Raw genomic sequence first — 19,817 nt, 5'->3', positions numbered from 1 at the left:
GGGAAACAGTCTTCAGCACAGAGTGGACCCCACTGGGTGTGGCCTAACACAGGCTCTGGTGTTCTGGGCTGCTCCCTTCTTCACACCCGCTCTGCATGTACCCATCACTCCCAGACATCAGAATGAAGCCCGGACCCACCAATGGGCTCCTGTCTGGGCCTCATCCCACTGAGCTTATGACAGTGACCTTCCCTACAGGGCATATTGTTCTTACCTCCCCGCATCGCCCCGGCAGGACAGCCCCTCTGCGGTGCCCCCAGGGGCAGCATCTCTGGTTGCTCTGAGCCTGTCTGTGGTCAGCTCCGTGGGCAGCCACAGCCAGCCCTGCCTGGGAAAGAGCCAGCCCTGCTCTCACCATGCTCTGGGCATCCAGCCCTTTCCATGAGTGAAGCCCTTTCAATTCCTTTTGCTCATGGTCAGGCACATGCAGGGGGCAGCAGAGGGCAGCAGGAGGGGGACAGGAGTCTCCAATCCAGAAAGGGCTTCCAATGTAGACTTTTACTAATCTCTCCAAATGAGGTCATTCATATAGTCATGTGACTGAAAGGAGTCCATGACCAGGCCATCCCGCCAGGGCTTAATTTAAAATGATAAATACAGATGGCCGATAGGCACATGAAAAGATGCTCAACATCACTAATTATTAGAGAAATGCAAATCAAAACTACAATGAAGTACCACCACACACCAGTCAGAATGGCCATCATTAAAAAGTCTACAAACAGTCTTCCCTGGTGGCGCAGTGGTTAAGAATCCACCTGCCAATGCAGGGGACACGGGTTCGAGCCCTGGTCTGGGAAGATCCCACATGCCGCGCAGCAACTAAGCCCATGCGCCACAACTACTGAGACTGTGCTCTAGAGCCTGCGAGCCACAACTGCTGAGCCCGCGTGCCACAACTACTGAAGCCCGTACACCTAGAGCCTGTGCTCCACAACAAGAGAAGCCACCGCAATGAGAAGCCCATGCACTGCAATGAAGAGTAGCCCCCACTCGCCGCAACTAGAGAAAGCCCACATGCAGCAGCGAAGACCCAACACAGCCAAAAATAAAAATAAAATAAAATAAAATAAATAAATTTGTTTTTAAAAAAAAGTCTACAAACAGCAAATTCTGGAGAGGGTGTGGAGAAAAGGGAACCTTCTTACACTGTTGGTGGGGATGTAAATTGGTAGAACCACTATGGAGAACAGTATGGAGGTTCCTCAAAAAAACTAAAAATAGAGCTACCATATGATCCTGCAATTCTACTCCTGGGCATAAACCCAGACAAAACTATAATTCGAAAAGATACATGTACCCCTATGTTCACTGCAGCACTATTTACAATAACCACACATGGAAACAACCTAAATGTCCATCAACAGATGAATGGATAAAGAAGAGGTGGCATATATATACAATGGAATACTATTCAGCCATAAAATATAAAGAAATAATGCCATTCGCAGCAACATGGATGGACCTAGAGATTATCATAGTGAGTGAAGTCAGAAAGAGTAAAACAAAAAGTACGTCACAAATACCATGATATCACCTATATGTGGAATCTAAAATATGACACAAATGAACTTATTTATGAAACAGAAACAGACTCACAGACATAGAAAACAAGGGAGAGGAGGAGTAGGGGAAGGATGGATTGGGAGTTTGGGATTAGCAGATGCAAACTATTATATATATATGTAGAGCTGAATCACTATGCTGTACACCAGAAACTAACACAACATTGTAAATCAACTATACTTCAATAAAATAATTTTTTTAAAAATGATGAATATATCTTTTATGTTGATGGTTATTACACTAAATATAGAACAACACAGAATCTATGTATTTCAAGAAAACTAATTTATGTAAAAACACACAGTCACATTCAAATATTTGATATATCCCTGGTGGTCTAGTGACTAGGATTTGGCGCTTTCAAATATGAAATAAAAATATTCAAATATGAATAAAAATGGCTGTTTAAACGATTGAACTGGGCTTTCCTTGAAAAAAACATCTTTTCATTATCTAGTGGATAACCTGATACTACAGTGTATTCTGTGTTAATATATACAACAGTTTAAATGGCAATTTGTATAATCCTATTCTGGCATTATTTTCACTTTCTAATCTACTAAGAGCCTCAAAAAATCCATTGGTCAGGCCACATATGGGTGCCCCACAAGCCCTGCTGGAGTCATTTTCCCCTTCCCTCCTCTCAAGCAATCCTTGCCAGGAGCCACCTCCATCCAGTCTTTGTTGGGGCTTCCCTCCCAAGTTGACCCTCTTTTTTTTTTTTTTTTTTTTTTCAGTACTTGGGCCTTTTCAGTACTGTTGTGGCCTCTTCCGTTGCGGAGCACAGGCTCTGGACGCGTAGGCTCAGCGGCCATGGCTCACGGGCCCAGCCGCTCCGAGGCATGTGGGATCCTCCCAGACCGGGGCACGAACCAGTGTCCCCTGCATCGGCAGGCGGACTCTCCACCACTGCGCCACCAGGGAAGCCTTGACCCTCTTCCTGAAGGAAGTTTCCAGTTCTTTAGCTCATTACAGAGTCTGGTTCACTGCTTGTCCCCTTGCCTAGCTCAGAGTCCAGCACATAGTAGGTGTTACAGACTGAATTGTGTGCCCCCTAAATTCATATGTTAAAGCCCTAATCCCCAATGTGACAGTATTTGGAGATGGGGCCTTTGGGATGTAAGTAGGATTAGAAGAAGTCAGGAGGGTGGTGGGATTATTGCCTTTATAAAAAGAAACACCAGGGCTTCCCTGGTGGCACAGTGGTTGAGAGTCCGCCTGCCAACGCAGGGGACACGGGTTTGTGCCCCGTTCCGGGAGGATCCCACATGCCGCGGAGCGGCTGGGCCCGTGAGCTATGGCCGCTGAGCCTGCACATCTGGAGCCTGTGCTCCGCAACGGGAGAGGCCACAACAGTGAGAGGCCCGCGTACCACAAAAAAAAAAAAAGAAACACCAAGAGAGCTGCTTTCTCTTTTTGCCATATAAAAGGACACAGTGAGAGGGTGGCCTTCTGTAAGCCAGGAAGAGAGACCTCACCAGAAACCGACCATACTGGCACCCTAATCTTGGACTTCCAGCCTCCAAAACTGTGACAAAATAAATTTCTGTTGTTTAAGCTGCCCGGTCTGTGGTACTTTGTTATGGTGGCCCAAGCCAAGTAATAAAGTAGGTACTCAATATATATCCCTTGATTGAATAAATAAACAATACATAAACCCGGAGTGGACAAACCACTTACACAGGATTCATTCTTTGCAAGGATCCCTCTTTGCTCCAACCCCCTTTGATTTCTAGTCTTTGACAAAAACCTTAGACCTTCACAGGCCAGCGAGACAAAATCAATGGCAGTTCGGGTTCTTAGGGTCTGTTTCTTAGCACAGGAGCGGCAAATAGTGTGCCACCTAGAAAAGGCACCTAGAATTACTTGGAGGTGGGCTCATCCAGCACTGAGCTGATATGGATTCTGAAGCCCCTTCTGGATTCAGTGCAAGGAGTCCTGTGATTGATTAGCAATGCCTGTCACGGCTGTGGGTGGGGTGAGTGGCGGTATCTGGGCCAATCCCGACTCAGAAGCTACAAGGCAAGAGCCTAGCGATGGGGTATGGGAGTCAGGCCAAGACTCTGCTGTGCAGAGCTAAGGGCAAGGACTCGGGCCCTGAGGAAGGGACCCGGGGCTAGCCTGTGGGGGTCACAAGGAGCAAGACCAGTGCCCAGTAGAGCCCAGATCCTTGACCGAGCAGGGTAACTGCTGACCAGGCTCCATATTCCCTCTGCCTCAGGCCCCAGCTGAGAAGCATTATCCAACAGAGGTGGGTGAGGGAACAGGGGCCCTGTGGCCTCAGGGACAGGTGCACTGCAGTTCCCCGCAGCCAAAGCTGCTGGGGAAATGAGGATAGAGGTGGGAGGAGCATAGGGCAGGATGTGCTGGGTGACAGGAACTCCAGAAACAAAGGCTTACAGGCAGGGAAAACACATCAGATGCCTGACCTACTGGAGCAGAGGGATTGGGCTGGGGAGAAAAGGCAAGCAGAGGGGGTCAGAGCAAGTCACACAACCGAGCTCCTTGAACGTTAGCAGCCTAGCAGAGAGATGAAACACCACAGCTTGTGGAACTGGATGGCGAGGATTCTGCCTCTTCCTCTTCCCAGCTGTGCCACTTTAGGCAAGTTACTTAACCTCTCTGGGACTCTGGTTCCTCAACTAGGGATAATAATAGTATCTGACTCACAGGGTTGTTGTAGGGACTGAGTTACAAAGTATGAAGCACTGAGAACAGTGCACTGACACACAGTGCTCTGTTACATTTGCAAGTGTTACAGTTATGTAGAGTAAAGCAGTCTGAACATTAACCAATATTTCCCCAATTGTTTTCCATGGAATCCTCAACTAAGAGATACTTCTATCAACAAGATTCTTATAGCCAAATTTGAAAAATGTCTCCTATTATACCCACGTCAAACTGATGAGTCCACAGTAAACAAAAAACAAACAAACAATAAACCCCTAACTTTCTTTAGCTTAGTGTTTCCCAAACGCAGTGGATCATGGAAACTTCTGCATACCTTGTGGGACAGTGTTCCACAGGACACCAGTGTGGGAAGTGCTATGGAGGAAGGCCGTGGGGAGTCTCTGGACGTAGAGGAAGGGGTCTCCAGGAGAAGCTGCCTGGCAGGGGCTAAACCACAGCAAGATTCCAGCGCCTAGAGAGGAGGAGGAAGGAATCAGCTGAAATGCCAGGGCTGAAGGCCCTGGAGCAGAAGGGAAGGGTGAATGGGGGAGACCCAGGGCAGGGGGTATAGGGAAGAGCAGGGAGCTGTTTGGATATAGAGAGGAGAGAAGAGGCAGAGGTGACCCTGAGAATTCCACTTGGGGAGGTAGGAAATGGGAGAGCAGAAAGGTGGTGACGAGTGGGGGGGCAACCCTCATTTACTTATGTACTCACTCTGCCCACTCACCCTGTCACCCTTCCCAATTTATGACTGAGGTGGGTCTAAGCCCTGCGGCTTCCCCAAGGGGGTGGGCCTGGAGAGAGAGAGATGGGGACAGCTGCTTCCTGGGGAAGAATAGCCTCCAGAAGACATAGAGATGTTCTGTCCCCGCTATGCACAGATGGTGTGATTATAAAATCAACAGCAGTTGTCCAGGGCCTCTAGGGTGGACTCCGGGTCGGTGCTGAAAAGAAGTAAAGGCTGCAGTCTGAGCTCTAGGCCTGGCTCTGCTAGCCACTAAAGGCTGTGCAACTTTGGGGAAGTTGCTCCATGTCTCTGGTCCAAACTTCATCTCTAAGTTTGGTCCTCAAGCCCCACTTCCTCCTCCCTGGGTCACATCAGCCACAGCCATGACATTTCTATCCCTTGCCCTGGTGCCAAAGGCCTCCGCCGGGAAATCAGGCCTCCTGCACCCCATCACTGTCAGGGTCCCTCTGCCCCACGGCCCAGGTTCTCACCTCTGGAAGTCCTGGCGGCAGCACCGGTACACCTCAAAACTGCTGCTGCTGAGGGTCGTGTTCAGGAGGGACACACAGTCGACCTCAGCCCCCCGGGCATGTACAGGATCCCTGTGCAGGGAAAGCAGCTGGTGGGAAGGCCCAGCCCCTCACTACCCTCCAACCTCACCCAAGGACTTCCAGAGAGGCCAGAGCCCCAGTGCCTGGCCCTGGACCAGGGCCAGCTGGAGAATCAGGGCTCTGAGTCCTGAGCCCACCAGGCCTGCACTCACCTGCCACGCAGGCATTCACCAGAGACACACAGGCCCCCGTGCAGAGCACCCGGAGCATGATCTGGGAGAAGTTGCTCTTCTGCTGGGGGGCCATGGAGGCTGCAAGAGGACAGGAGTGCTCAGGGCCAGGACTCAGCATGCCCCTCTGCCTGTATCTGTGCCTCCGGCTGCATCTGCTGACACCCCTTTCTCTTCTGGGTGGCCAGAGGGACAGACGCTGTCCTCCTGACGCTTTTGAGTTTGGGAGTCCTCCTTGGCCTGAGTCGGGCCCCTAGGTAGCACTCCACGCCCCCCCACATGCCATCAGTGGCAACTGTAGGAAGAGAACGTGAGTTTGGAGTCAGGCAGACCTGGGATTAAACACAGGTTCAGCCACTTATTAGCTGAGTGACTTGGGCCATCATTCACTTTTGCAAGACTCAGCAAAACGGGATGGTTACACCACCAGGCAGGGAACTGCAGGGGGTGGAAATGTTTTTTGTAAAGAGCTGAGAGCTGTGCAGAGCCTTCTCCCCTAGGCCCCTCCAGGCCTGCCTGTCCCTTGTGGGTACGGGAACTAAAGCCTCAGAGGGCAGGTCACCACCGCACCTCCCGACCCTCCCCAGAGCTCTGAGCCAGGCTTGGCCTACAAGGCCAAGGTGCTAACCTCCTGGGCTACCCCAGCAGCAGAGAAATCATGAAATGCCAGGGCTGGGAGGAAGCTCCACGGCCGCCTTGTTCAGGCTCTGCCTTAGACTAATGGGAGAACTGAGGCCTACAGATCCCCAAGAAATATCTCAGAGCCAGGACTAGTGTCCATCCCCGACTGTCCAGGATACCGAGAGGCCCCTATAGGACTCACTCAGGCCTCCCAGCGTGATCCCAATGGAGCTGAAGTTGGCAAATCCACAGAGGGCAGACGTATCTCTGCTCTGACCTGAGAAGACAGAAGATGAGCGGGGAGGGGCTTCCCTTAGATGGGACGGGAGTTTGCTCAAACCACCCCGTACCCTGGCCTTAATTTCACCCTCTGCCTATGTGCCTTTGACCTTTGAAACACTCGGTGCTGCCCTCTCCCAGCCATCCACACCTACCTCTAAGTCAACTCAAGCTGCACAACCTCACAAACATAGCCCCCTCCTCATCTGCCCTTGAATCTCCTTAATTACCAGCCTTTCTGGGTATGATTCAGCCTGGCCCAGTCTTCTCACTTTGGCCCTACTAAGCTCTGTACCCAGGAACAGTGGGCGAACGGCCCTTCCCGACATGCTGCAGCCCCGCACCTTTGTTTACGGAGAATGCGCTCAGGCTGAGGTCCTTTGAGGTGCGGTGATGCCCGAAGAGCAGGATGGTGGCCCAGTGGAGAGAGGGAGGGATTCAGAGCCCAGTCGGCTTGGATTCCAGGCTTGTCACGGCCTATTTCAGGTTGAGCAAGTCGATAGCCTCCTAAGTTTTAGTTTCTCCATCAGGAATGTAGGAGTAATAGTAGCTGCCTGGAGAGACTGTCATAAAGATCATCTAATGTACAGGAAGTACCAGGCACAGGGGAGGTATTTAAGCAAGGTAATTCTCCTTCCCTTTTGCTCTGAACAGTTGTGTAATTCCTTAGAAGTGTTAAGAGCCAAAACGGAACAATTTGGAAAAAAAGATTGGCTTAGACCCATACCTCACACCATATAAAAAATTAATTCTAAATCACAGAAGCAGATTAATATTTTAAACATCAAATAATAGGAAATACAGAATAATTATTATTGTTACAAAATAATATTATTACTCTCATTTTGGAGAGGAGCAAACTGAGGCTCACAGAAGTGACTGAGGAACTTCACACAGCAAAAATGCAGCTGTGTCAGAATTTGAACTCAGTTTTGTCTGACTCCAAAGCTCATGATTTTAACTACTTCACCATATTGTTTCAGGAATTTAACCCTTGCCAGATTTTTGGAATGGAGATAACTTTCTAAATTTAGATATTATAGCAGAAATGCAAAGATTTGGTGTAAATTTTGTGTTTAAAAAAATCTCTGAACACAGAATGAAGGGGAGAAAAAAAGACTAGGAAAAATATATGTAGAAAATGTAACAGAAAAGGGTTAATATCTTTATAACACACAGAGTTTATACAAATTGATGAAAAAATATTAAGGTACCTGCATTCTGCTTACTCACTTACAATCACCCCCCCAATCTGCCCAAGTAATCTTAAAATGTCAAAAGTCAAATCTTCAGTAACTTCCTACTGCTCCTCGGCCTGTGTCACTCTCTTTTACAATTACCACCTGTTCTAACCTCACTGCTCTCCTCTCAGTTCTCCAAACAAGTGCTTTTCAACCTCAAGGCCTTTGCACGTGCCTCTTTCTTTGCCTGGAATGCTCTTCCCAATTTCTCCTGGCCCCTCCTCCTCCCTGCAATTCTTGGCCTAATAACCACATCTCAGGGAGGCCTTTTCTGACCAGCTCAGTCAAGGAAGACCCCCTCCCTGTTTCCTCTTATTGTTTCCATCAGAGAACTTACCACAAATTGTGGTTTTAAAATTTTTTATTCCTTTGCTTTCTTGCGTTTTGCTCGTGTCTTTCACTACGTGTAAGTTCCATGTCACCAGGGACCATGTCTGTCGAATTCCCCTTTTTATCCCTGGTACCCAGCAGAGGGCCTGGCACTTCAGAGGTCTCAACAAATACTTGCTGAAGGAATGAAGTTCATTTAAAAAGATCCCGAAGGCACATACCACCCACTATCTCTAGAGAAGGGAGTGATACTGGAGCTGAAAATGAGGAGTGAGGGGAAACCTGGGCTTTTTACTCCATACAAACTTTTTTTTTTTAAACTAAAGAGTACATTCCTTTACAATTAAAAAAAAATTTAAAAGGCAAGAGAACATTTTTTATTAAAAGTTCCTAGTAACCCAGTAACAAATGAAAACAATGAACTATTATTTGCCCCTTAACGTATCAAAACTTTTTTTTTTTTTTTTAAGAGGCTACTCAGCCCTGTTCAGTGTGTGGTAAAATCAATGATCACAGGCACAGCTGGGGCGGTTTCAGTTGTTACAACGCCTCGGGAAAGATACTGGCAGCAACCACACGAGGATCCGTGCCATGTGATTCAGTCATCCCACATCTGGGAAAGCTCCTGAGGAAATGCTCGGAGAGGAGGGAGAAGTCCTGTGCAAAAAGCTATTCATTTCAGCGTTGTGTATAATAGCCAAATAATGGAATTATATATTATATTGTTATATTTATTATAATATAATTAATTATAATTATATTATATATTATAATAGCTGTAATTTTGGGATGATAAGATGATGGGTAATTTTGTCATTCTCAATCATGTTACATACAGCTGTTATTATTTTAGAGAGTTTCATTTTAGAAAGCTTTTATAGTTTTTTTCTTTTTTTTAATGTCTTAACATGGACTTCCCTGGTGGTCCAGTGGCTAAGACTCCGCACTCCCAATGCAGGGGACCCAGTTTGATCCCTGGTCCGGGAACTAGATCCCACATGCCTCAACTAAGACTTTGCATGCTAATTCGCATGCCACAACTAAAAGATCCCACATGCTGCAACTAAAGAAAAAGATCCCGCGTGCTGCAACTAAATAAATAAATAGATAGATAAACAAATAAGTCTTAACAGAAGAAACAAACCCCTGAACTGAATCCAATATATTGAAGATGAATGTGGTGGTGAGGTCTCCCCGTTTTACTCTCTTAGCTCATGAGATGCTGCCATCCATTCCTTCGGGGTAGGTGTGGCAGGTTCTACACTTGTTTTCCAACAGAAGAGGCAAGGTGCAGCGGCTGGCCCAGGGCCGCACAGGATGGTGGCCTGTCTACAGCTGGAGCTCAGATACCTCCAACGGGGCTCTTTCTCAACCTCAGCCTCCTAAGAGGCCTTGAGAAAGATGGCCTCTGAAGCTGTCTTGTTGCCCAGGGCAACGGGATGTGGGAGGTTGAGCAGCCCCTCAGTGTGTCTCAGCCGGGCCCACGGGGGAGCCGCTGCATCACGCCCTGCCCCAGGGAGGGGACAGGGACACTCACAGAGATCCACTGCTTCCTGGAACCGGCCCACTCCTTGGCGCCCGTCGTTCAGAAACAGCTTCATTCCCAGCAGCTCAGCCACCACCGGGCAGCCCTCCCAGGCCACTCCCATCAAGAAGGCCACTGACCACAGGATGTAGGAGCAGATGAGCCTAGGTATGAGGCAAGAGGAGTGGCTGGGACTGGGGTTGGCCTGGGCTCTGTGGGTGTCCACCCACCATCACCCACCGACCAGGACCACCACCTCCACAGGCTGCGGGGGTGGCCGGAACTGTACCTGGAAGCTGAGCCCCTGGACGTCCATCACGTCTCCCAGCCAGGAGAGGGCAGCATTGATGAAGGCCAGCACAGCCAGAAAACCAATCAGGTTGGCTGCGATGTTGGTCACGACCCTCACGGACATGGCAGCCCCACTGCTAGCTGCTTCTAAGAGGTTTTGAGCATCTCTGTTGATGGGATCAAGAGCCATCATTATTGGCCTATCTCCACAAACAGCAGGGCTCCCCACCCTACAGGCTCAAAGAGGAACCTTGGACAGAGCATTTCAGAGCCAGTGGTCCTTGTTTTCCCTCTGAGGCCAGAGACAGAAAGAGCCTGGCCCAAGCACTAGGATAAGACCCAGACTCCTAGCCCAGATGCTGTCCGAGACAGAAACCACTAGCCACGTGTGACTTTTGAGCACTTGAAAGGAGGCTGATCTGAATTGAAATGTGTTGCAAATATACACACCAGATTTCAGAGATTGAGTCCAAAAAAAAAGAAAGAATATGAAATACCTCATTAATAATTTTTATATTGATTACATGTTAAAATGACAATACTTAGGATATATTTAGTTAAATAAAACATTTTATTAAAATCACCTGCTTCTTTTTTACTTATTAAAAGATGACTACTAGAAGATTTTAATTATAGATGTGACTCATATTTCTCTAGGGCAGTGCTGCTCTAGACCTTCAGGAAGTTGTGCGGTTGGGGATGCCCGTTGTATCCACAAGCACATTTGTCAAAAGTCGTGTCTTTCAACATTTTTTAAGAATTAAATGTTACACAAAGGTTGCTAAGACTATGATAAAGAGATGTTAGGAGGTGAGAGAAATCAAGGACAGTGCTCAACACATCAATGCGATTGACACTGGGGATCAGACCTCAAGGCATGTAGAGAAAGTGGTGTGGAACTTTTTAACGACCCTCCTCAACACACACACACACACACACACACACACACACACACCAGGCACATCCCCAAGAACCAGGTCACTTGCCCATGCCTTGACTAGTCCATGTTTCCTGCTGGTCAGAGACTGGAAAATAAGAAGCGAGAACTGGAGTCTATATCTTCACAAGTGAAGCTGCGACCAGGGCAGTGAGAGAGAGAGGAAGTGGGCTGCGCTTGGTGAAAGACAGAGATGGGCAGAGAAAATAGGACCTGCTGCTGCCCCCACCTCTGCTCCTGTCTCTGCCCCTCCCCCCCACTCCCCTCTCTGCAGACCCTCCTGCTGTGCTCACCTGTAGGTCAGTTTCACTCCTTCCTCACCCCTGAACTTGGACTCCTCCACCTCTGTGTAGAGGGCTAAGGCACAAGGGGCAGCCTTCACAGAGGCAGCAATTAAGGAGGCAGCATCGATCTGCAAGAGTGAGAATGAGGGTTATAGAGAGATGTCAGGAAAATGTGGAGGTCAAGAAGTGTGGCCCAGGGCAGCAGGAGGACATGGTACTCTACCCTGCTGGTATATCACCATCATCAGTACTGCTGTCACTGTCACTGTTAATAGTAATACATTTTATGTGTAGAGGGTTACAGGCTGTATGCACAGAAACTTCTATTCCCACACCTCCCCCAGGACTTCAGGAAGTTAGGCAGGGCAAGTACTGTTATCTCACTTGACAGACAAGGAAACTGAGGCCCCAAAGGGTTAAATATGACTTGCCCAAAATAAAGGAAGGGAAGGAATTAGACCCGTTGTGTCTTTCGGCTCCGAGTTCAAGGTTCTTCCTCCCTTTCTAGGCTGTCTCTCTTTGACCACTGATCTGAGGGCTGGTTCATCATTGGCTGAGGGGTTTGTGATGGTTTCAGACAAAGCTCACAGAACCTGAGAGTTGGAATGGATCCAAGATGTGACCTAACTTGACCTCATAGTAAAGGAAAGCCTTCCCTCTAGAGGATGCTTCCTGTCACTTACTGTGGCAGGGAACTCACCACCTCAAGGCAGCCCATCACCTCTACTCCTGCGGTCCGAGAGCTGTTTCTAAGGAAATCTGCCCCTACAACATACAACACCCACCCTTTGACCCTGGGTCGGTCTCCTGGAGCCACGCTATAGAAGCCCTCACAGCAAGATGCTGGAGCTGCCAGACCCCCGGGATTCTCCCTTCCTGAATTTTCATTCTCACTGTGGTCCCAAACCCCCTGCTTCCCTGTTCTCTTCACAGAGATGGAACACGTTTTCACCACTGTGTTATTTACCAAATGGGAGAATTAGAACCAACCCAAACATCTGACAATGGGGCGATGGCTATGCATTGTCAAGCTGCCATCAAAAACAATGGTTACCAAGGCTTCACAATACCGTGGAGAAATGCCTGCATACTTGCATATAGAGCATACCCACAATGATAGGGAAAAAACAAACTCCACAACTATGCATAAAAAGAAGACCAGAAAGAAATACACTGAAATGCCAACCAGTTGTCTGTCCCTGGCTAGTGGGGCCAGAGTGATTTTCTTTTCTTTCAGCTTTTCTGTATATCTCTAAATGTCCACATGATATATACTGTCTTTATAAGCAAAAAAGTAAAATAGACTTCTCCTTAAAGTTTGTAATAAATCAACTGCAGTTTTAAAATTTTAAATAAAAAGGAACTAAAGGAGGGGAGGTAAGTTTAAGCTACATGTTCAGGCGAATAAAACAGACGGCCAATGAAGCCCAAGGAAGTACCAGGAACTACTGATGAGGAACCAGGCCTCAGAGACCCTCTGAGGCTCTGAAAGCCTTGTAATATCCTCCTCCTTCTTCTTTTAAAGCCCCTTTGTTTCCTTTCAGCGGTAAGCAGAAACCACTTAAGATGTGTACCAGGTCCAGCACCCACCTGCCACGTGCCCCCATCACAGCCACTGGGTGTGCAGGCCTTGCTCCTCATGGAAATAGCCAGCCCCAGGCAGGTGTCCTCTCTGGACCTTCCAGGCCAAGCTTTGGGACTTTGCTGGCCTCCTCCTCAGCCACCCAGCTCCAGCGGGCACAATACCACATCTGGAATCTTGGGAATTTCCCTTCCACCAGCCAGGACCCTCCCCTTTCCTCCAGCTTGGAGGCTGCATCTGGTTTGTCAACTCGAGTCTCAGTGGGGAGCACACCTTGCACATTCATGGACACTGTCCTTTGAATGGACCAGTCGTGGCCACTGCCTCAAATGCCCCAGGCAGTCATTTCCTGCTCATCTTGGAAAGGGCTGAGTCCTGCACTGGCAGGGCTCCCGGGGGCACTGGGTCAGCCCACACACGGCCTCTCTGCTGCCAGTTATGCCTCAGGGCCATGACATTCTCCAGCGCTGCCTCCAGACACCAGGTCAGGAATGCCTTCTGTCCCAGCATGACAGGGCCCACTCCTGCCCAAGGCCCTCCTTCCTCTACCTAAAGGTGTCCTATGTGAAGAGGGATAGAGGGTAGGAGCCATCCATCTGAACTTTCAAAAAGGTCTTTACTGAGAAAAGAAATAAATCCAGACACTCCAAAGCATAAAATGGGCCAGTTTTAGAAGGCTGGACTTCTGACCCTAATATGTCAGAGAAAGAACAACCACTTTTTCAACACCATGTCAGGTGTTTTTCTGTTTTTTGTTTTTAAGATTTTTTTTGATGTGGACCGTTTTTAAAGTCTTTATTGAATTTGTTACAATATTGCTTCTGTTTTATGTTTTGGTTTTTTGGCCGTGAGGCATGTGGGATCTTAGCTCCCAGACCAGGGATCGAACTCTCACCCCCTGCATTGGAAGGCAAAGTCGTAACAACTGGACCACCAGGGAAGTCCCTTGCCAGGTATTTTCTGTTTATTATGGCATTTAATTCTTAGACTGCTGTGAGGTGGGCAGTAATTCCACCCATTTTACAGGTGTAGAAACTAAGCATGTGGTTGACTCTTACTTGGCCCTGCTTGGGCCTCCCAGACCCTGCCCCAGGGGCTCCCACTCTCGCACAATTGATTGAGAAACATCAGTGGCCATCCCCTCAACCCATCCTGTGTTCACAGCCCAAGGCACACATCTGGATCTCTACTCACAATGATCCCGAGCCAAAGGGGTGGGTAGGGAGACCAGTTTCTGGGGTTTTAGCAGAGAGGGCTCGTGCCTACCTTAGAGTGTTTGGGAAACACACTGAAAAGGGACATGTATGTGGAGGTCACAGTGAAAGGATTCAGTCAAGTAACACTTGGGACCTCAGACCAGGGAGAAGGTCTAGACCAGTGTCATCTGATACAAATATAGCACAACTGTGATTTAAGTTTTCTAGGAGCCAATTAAAAAAGTAAAAAGAAACAGATGAAATTAATTTCATTAATGTATTTAATTTAACCCAATATACCTAACATATTGTTTTCTACCCTTGTAATCAATGTAAAACTTATCAATAAAATATATTAATTGATTTTTTCCATACTAAGTTTCACAGCAGATCTCATTTCAGACCGACCACATTTCAAGGGCTTAATAGCCACTTAATAGCTAGTGGCTGCTGTGTTGGACAGCACAGGTCTAGAAATATCCACATTTTAGCAATAGGAGGGGTGCAGGGAAGAGCCAGCCAGAAGCTGAGCATCAAAGAGAAAGGAGGAGAGAGAAAGGGGGGATTCTCTTTGGAATTCAGGGTCTAAGGGCAGAGCCCAAAATACAGTGAGGAACTGCCTGCAAGAGGGCATGAAAAGAGAGAGGGGAGAGGGTGGGAAGGGCTGTGGGAGGAAGCCCCGGGGGCTGCTGTAGTGGCGGCCAAGAGCCAGGCGGGGGCAGAAGAGAGCTTCTCTGTGACCAGCCTGGAGGCTGATCCAGACGCCGAGGGAAGGAAGGTGGACTAGGTGCCTTTCACCAGGCCAGCTATGGTGGTAGCCTGGGGCTTCCGTACCAGAGGCTGTGGATGGAGACCCGCGACCACTAGGCTGATCCTGGTGGCCTCTGCACATTCTGTAGAGCTAAAGGGAAGTGGGTACCAGGCCCCTTCAGTGGGAAGGCCCGCCTGCCTGGGGCTGGGCCTGGACTCTGGCCTGGGACAGGGAAGGAAAGGAGGCTGAGCTGTAAGGCGATTGTGGAAAAGGGAGAGAGTTCTTCCAGTACTTTAGTCTTAAGTAATGGCAACGACGCTTATGCGATAGAAAGAATACCATTCTTTTAACTGGCTTGTGGAACCCAAAGCAAGGTTAAGACATTTAAAGGCTCTAAGTCCCGAAGATAGGAGGGCAACCCCTCCCCCAATACACCACCATGAAAAAAGTTTCAGGAACAAAGTTTCAAGTTTTCATTTTTGAAATATCAAATTCCTTCCAAAATCAATTGGTGGTGAGGTATGGGGGAGGGGTGTGGCATGCATCAGCTCTGATGGGCCCTTCCTAGGCCTTGGTAAGAAAAGGTGCAAACCAGATGACCTCTAAAATTCTAGGTGGAGGGTGCTGGGCGGAGAAGACAAAGCCTCAGAGTGCAAGGGGCCTTCTTGAAAAGTCACGAGGCAGCAGCCATCCTGCCCAGACAGCTCTGTGGGTATGCGGAGCTGAGCCTCCTGGTGTGGCCCAGGTGTCCTGAGGGAAGGAGGGACTGAGGGGCAGGTTAGCTCATCCCCTTGGCCATCCTCAAACACAGAGATGAGAAAGACAGGTGGAATTTGAGACCAATACTGGTCATTCTTTCATCCCCCGACCCATTCACACACAGCATCAGGAGAGCCTGGGCCCTGGGAGAGGCAGGCTGTCCTTCTCCAAACCAGTGCACGGAGGCCCACCTCACCCTAGGGACTGTGACCGTGCATTGCACGGATGAACTTACCCAGCTCATTCCCTTACTGCTCTACATTTATGTTTCTTGGGTTGTTTGCTATTACAAATAATGTTGGAATTTTGCATCTTTTGACCACTTGTGAAAATATTTCTGTATCATAATATTCCTAACTAGATCAAAGAGGAATATTTTTAAATTGACTGATAGGTGTTTTCCAAAAAGGTTAGAGCAAATTACACTCGAATAAAGAGTATGTGGGGCTTCCCTGGTGGCACAGTGGTTAAGAATCTGCCTGCCAATGCAGGGGACACGGGTTCGAGGCCTGGTCCGGGAAGATCCCACATGCCGCGGAACTAAGCCCGTGCGCCACAGCTACTGAGCCTGCGCTCTAGAGCCCACAAGCCACAACTACTGATCCCGAGTGCCACAACTACTGAAGCCCGCGTGCCTAGAGCCCGTGCTCTGCAACAAGAGAAGCCACTGTAATGAGAAGCCCGCGCACTGCAATGAAGAGTAGCCCCCGCTCGCCGCAACCGGAGAAAAGCCTGCACACAGTAACAAAGACCCAACGCAGCCAAAAAAAAAAAAAAGAGTATATGAATGCCCCTCAGCCTTGCCGTTTAGAGGCATGTAAAATTTTGCATATCCTTGAGAAGAAACATAAGTTATTATTGTTTTAATTTATCAGTGAGCTTGAATATCTGTTTATCATTTATGAACTTTTCTTTCTTGATCAATCATTAAACTTTTAAAAAATTGTGATTTTTTTCCTTTCAGAGGTTTTTCATTTTTATTAGTTAGCTCTGTCAACTTTTTCCTTTACACTTTCAGATTTCATGTCATGCTCAGAATTTTATAAGAAAAAGGCAAGTTGCAGAAAACTGAATTACCTCACCTTTAGTAAAAAAAAAAAAAAAGCAAGTATATTCAGTTATATGTACTTAAATGACTTTTTACACAGAAATATCTGGAATGACATATTTTAAGTCAGTGGTTCCCAAATTGAGCGAGTATCAGAATCACCTGGAAGGCTTGTTACAATACGGGACACTGGGCCCCATCCCCAGCATTCCTGATTCAGCAGGTCTACAGAGGGGCCCAAGAATTTGTATTCCTAACAAGTTCCCAGGTGAAGGTGTCGCTGCTGGCCCACTGAGGACACTTTGAGCGCTGCTGTTCTCATCTAGTAAGAGCAGTTATCCATGGGAAGTGGGAGTGAAGTGTTTTGTTTTTTCTACTTTATTCACTTCTGTAAGAAGCAAGAATTTCTTCGATATCTAAGGGGGAAAAATAAGATCTTGAAAGACTTGCATGTGAAAACACAAACAAGTACAGTGTTTTACACAAATGTAATGCATTATTACCAGGCACTTTGTAGGGGACACACTGAAGATTCATCTCTGCTTGCCATGCACTAGTGTTGTGATTGGTTTAAGGGCCTGATTCATACCACTGGAATTTGATTTAGAAACATACTGTGCTCAGAAAGCTACACAAGTAATCATTGAGGAGTAGAGGAAGGACTTGTGCCCAGAGAGGGTATAAAGGAGAGGAGGTGCGAGGACGGGGTACAGGAAGGGTAGGACAAAGCTCCAGGGGTGGCCTAGGTGGGGGACTGTGTGTCTGAGTTTTGGAGTCAGACAGGTCTGGGCTCAAATCCTGCCTTTGGGCATCTCACTTACTCTCTGAGTCTCAATTTCCTCATCCTTGAAATGTGGATATTAAAACACTTAGCGCTTTGCCTCAGTGAATACTGGAAACCTTTGTTGCCACTAGCCACTTAGAAGCCCAAACGGTCCAGCCCACCTGGCCTGCCTTACTCACGTGAAGCTTCTCCTCCCACCATCACAGCAGCCCTGGTTTAGGACGTAGCCCATGAGAGAAGACCCCAGATCGCTCTGGCCAGGAGCTGTGTGGGGCTCCCACAAAGGTGGGTTTCAGGTTCTTGGTTTTCAGCAAGCAGAAGGAGGGCTCTACATACCCCAAAGGAGATGCAGGCGTCCCGCAGGCTGCCGGCAATGGTGGCGTAGCCTCTGGTCATGACAACGTGGATTTCAGAGAGTGTCATGTCTGCCAAGTAGGGCCGGATCAGTAGAGGAGCCTCAGTCTGCAAACGGGAAAGAGGTCAAACAAGCAGCGCTGGTCAGGCTAGCACGGGCACTTGGGGCGTACCCCCTCCACCTGGGAGTGAGCAGGTCACAGCGAGGGCTGGGGACCCCAGGGGAAGAGACAGCAGGGTGGGGTGAGGACCAGAGTCCGTACTTGGCTGAGCCTCTCTGAACCTCAGCATCAGCCCAGCTCTGTGGAAGGACCCCCAGCCCTTCCTGTGGGCCTGATAACGCTCCCCTGTGTCAAGTGCCTCCCACGTCCAGGCACCCAGCTAAGCCCCTCACACACATCACTTACAACCTTCTAGGAAAGAAGTGGTCGTCTCCACATTCCAGGAGAGCAGAAGGTCAGAGAGGTTCAAAGAATTACCTCTGTTCGTGCAAAAGACCAGAAGCAGATGTAACTCCAAGCCTGACGTTTAGTGAAGCCATGGGAGTTGCCAGAGAGAAAGGAACTGGGGCATTCGATGGCATGTTTAGTTCAGGGCACGTGGGGAAGCCTGTAGCCATTCGTTTATTCATTCAATAAATAATTATAGTATATACTATGTTCCAGACTGTGCTATGGAATAGGGATAGAGATGGGGGAGGTGGAGGGCAGATGGACAAGGCAGGGTAAGCAGTGGACCTCAGCAGGCAGAGGCATGATCTGACTTGGGTTTTTAAAGGGCCACTCCAGGGGACTTCCCTGTCTGTCCAGTGGTTAAGACTCTGCGCTTCCAATGCAGGGGCGCAGGTTCGAACCCTAGCTGGGGAATTAAGATCTCACGTGCTGGGCTTCTCTGGTGGTGCAGTGGTTAAGAAACCGCCTGCCAATGCAGGGGACACGGGTTCGAGCCCTGGTCCAGGAAGATCCCACATGCCACAGAGCAACTAAGCCCATGTGCCACAACTACGGAGCCTGTGCTCTAGAGCCCATGAGCCACAACTACTGAAGCCCACATGCCTACAGCCCATGCTCTGCAGCAAGAGAAGCTACCACAATGAGAAGCTCACGCACTGCACCAAAGAGTAGACCCTGCTTGCTGCAACTAGAGAAAGCCGCGCACAGCAATGAAGACCCAAAGTAGCCAAAAATAAATAAATGTTAAAAAAAAAGATCCCACATGCCACACGGCCAATAAATAAATAAATTTTTTAAAAAATAGATAAATAAAGGGCTACTCCAGCCTGTGTGTGAAGGATGGGTAGGGGCAGCAATGGTGGCAGGGAGAACAGAGAGGAGGTTGTTGTCGTGTCCAGGTGAGAGACAAGTGTGGCTCACAGCAAAAAAAAAGCAAAAGGGCAGCAGGGCAGGTCTGGGATGTGATGTGGGGCAGAGCTGTCAGGACTTGCTGATGGACTGGATGCAGCTGGGAGCAAGGGAAGCAAAGGAAGGAAGGATGACTCCTCGATTTTTGTCTAACAACCTCATTGAAGACGTTGCCATTTACTGAGAAGGGAAAATCTTGGAGACGTGCATGCGTGTTGAGGGAGGGAATTAAGGGTTCTGCTTGTTTGGACTTGCCTAGTAAATTATCTAAGGATATCCAAGTGGAGGGTCAAGGGGGCAGTTATATATATATCAGACTGGAGTTTAGGGGAGAGGAAGTATTTAAGCCATGGGGCTGGGGCAATCCCCTGGGGACAGACTGTGGCCAGAGAAGAGAATAGGGCCCAGGCCTGCCAACACTGAGCTTGAAATGATACCACTAATCCTTGAAGGTTCCCCGTCCCCGTGAAAGTTAATTCACCTTTGGAGCTCTTTCGGTTATCGTGTCATATTCACCTAAGATTTGTCTTTTCTCAGCAAAAACCATTGATTAAATTTGCAGCATTTTATATAAAATAAATGCTGATACTGAAATATCTTTTTCTCTTTTGCCTCATTTTGAACAACTAAGGGATTTTGGACTATTTATCTCAGAGCACATCTGTCTTAATTGGCTTAAAAAAAAAAAAACCTTTGAAATCTACACATTTGCATTATAGCAAAAAAGATG

The 19,817-nt window shown here is 48.2% G+C and overlaps 1 protein-coding gene across 1 annotated transcript in view; it reads right to left on the bottom strand.

Moving 5' to 3' along the window:
- Nucleotides 1-5,107: 5,107 nt before the first annotated feature.
- SLC28A1 (solute carrier family 28 member 1) overlaps nucleotides 5,108-19,817 on the bottom strand; it is a 52,778-nt gene continuing 38,068 nt past the window's right edge. The window contains 11 exon segments of the mRNA XM_067729977.1: nucleotides 5,108-5,180; nucleotides 5,455-5,548; nucleotides 5,551-5,565; nucleotides 5,727-5,825; nucleotides 6,568-6,632; nucleotides 9,530-9,540; nucleotides 9,747-9,795; nucleotides 9,797-9,904; nucleotides 10,025-10,198; nucleotides 11,262-11,380; nucleotides 17,709-17,834. Coding sequence (XP_067586078.1) covers nucleotides 5,108-5,180; nucleotides 5,455-5,548; nucleotides 5,551-5,565; nucleotides 5,727-5,825; nucleotides 6,568-6,632; nucleotides 9,530-9,540; nucleotides 9,747-9,795; nucleotides 9,797-9,904; nucleotides 10,025-10,198; nucleotides 11,262-11,380; nucleotides 17,709-17,834 — 933 coding nt within the window.

Source organism: Pseudorca crassidens, chromosome 1 (assembly GCF_039906515.1).
Source record: "Pseudorca crassidens isolate mPseCra1 chromosome 1, mPseCra1.hap1, whole genome shotgun sequence".
Taxonomy (NCBI): domain Eukaryota; kingdom Metazoa; phylum Chordata; class Mammalia; order Artiodactyla; family Delphinidae; genus Pseudorca; species Pseudorca crassidens.
Note: the sequence above shows the minus strand (reverse complement) of the source record. Positions and strands in the feature narration are given on the sequence as shown.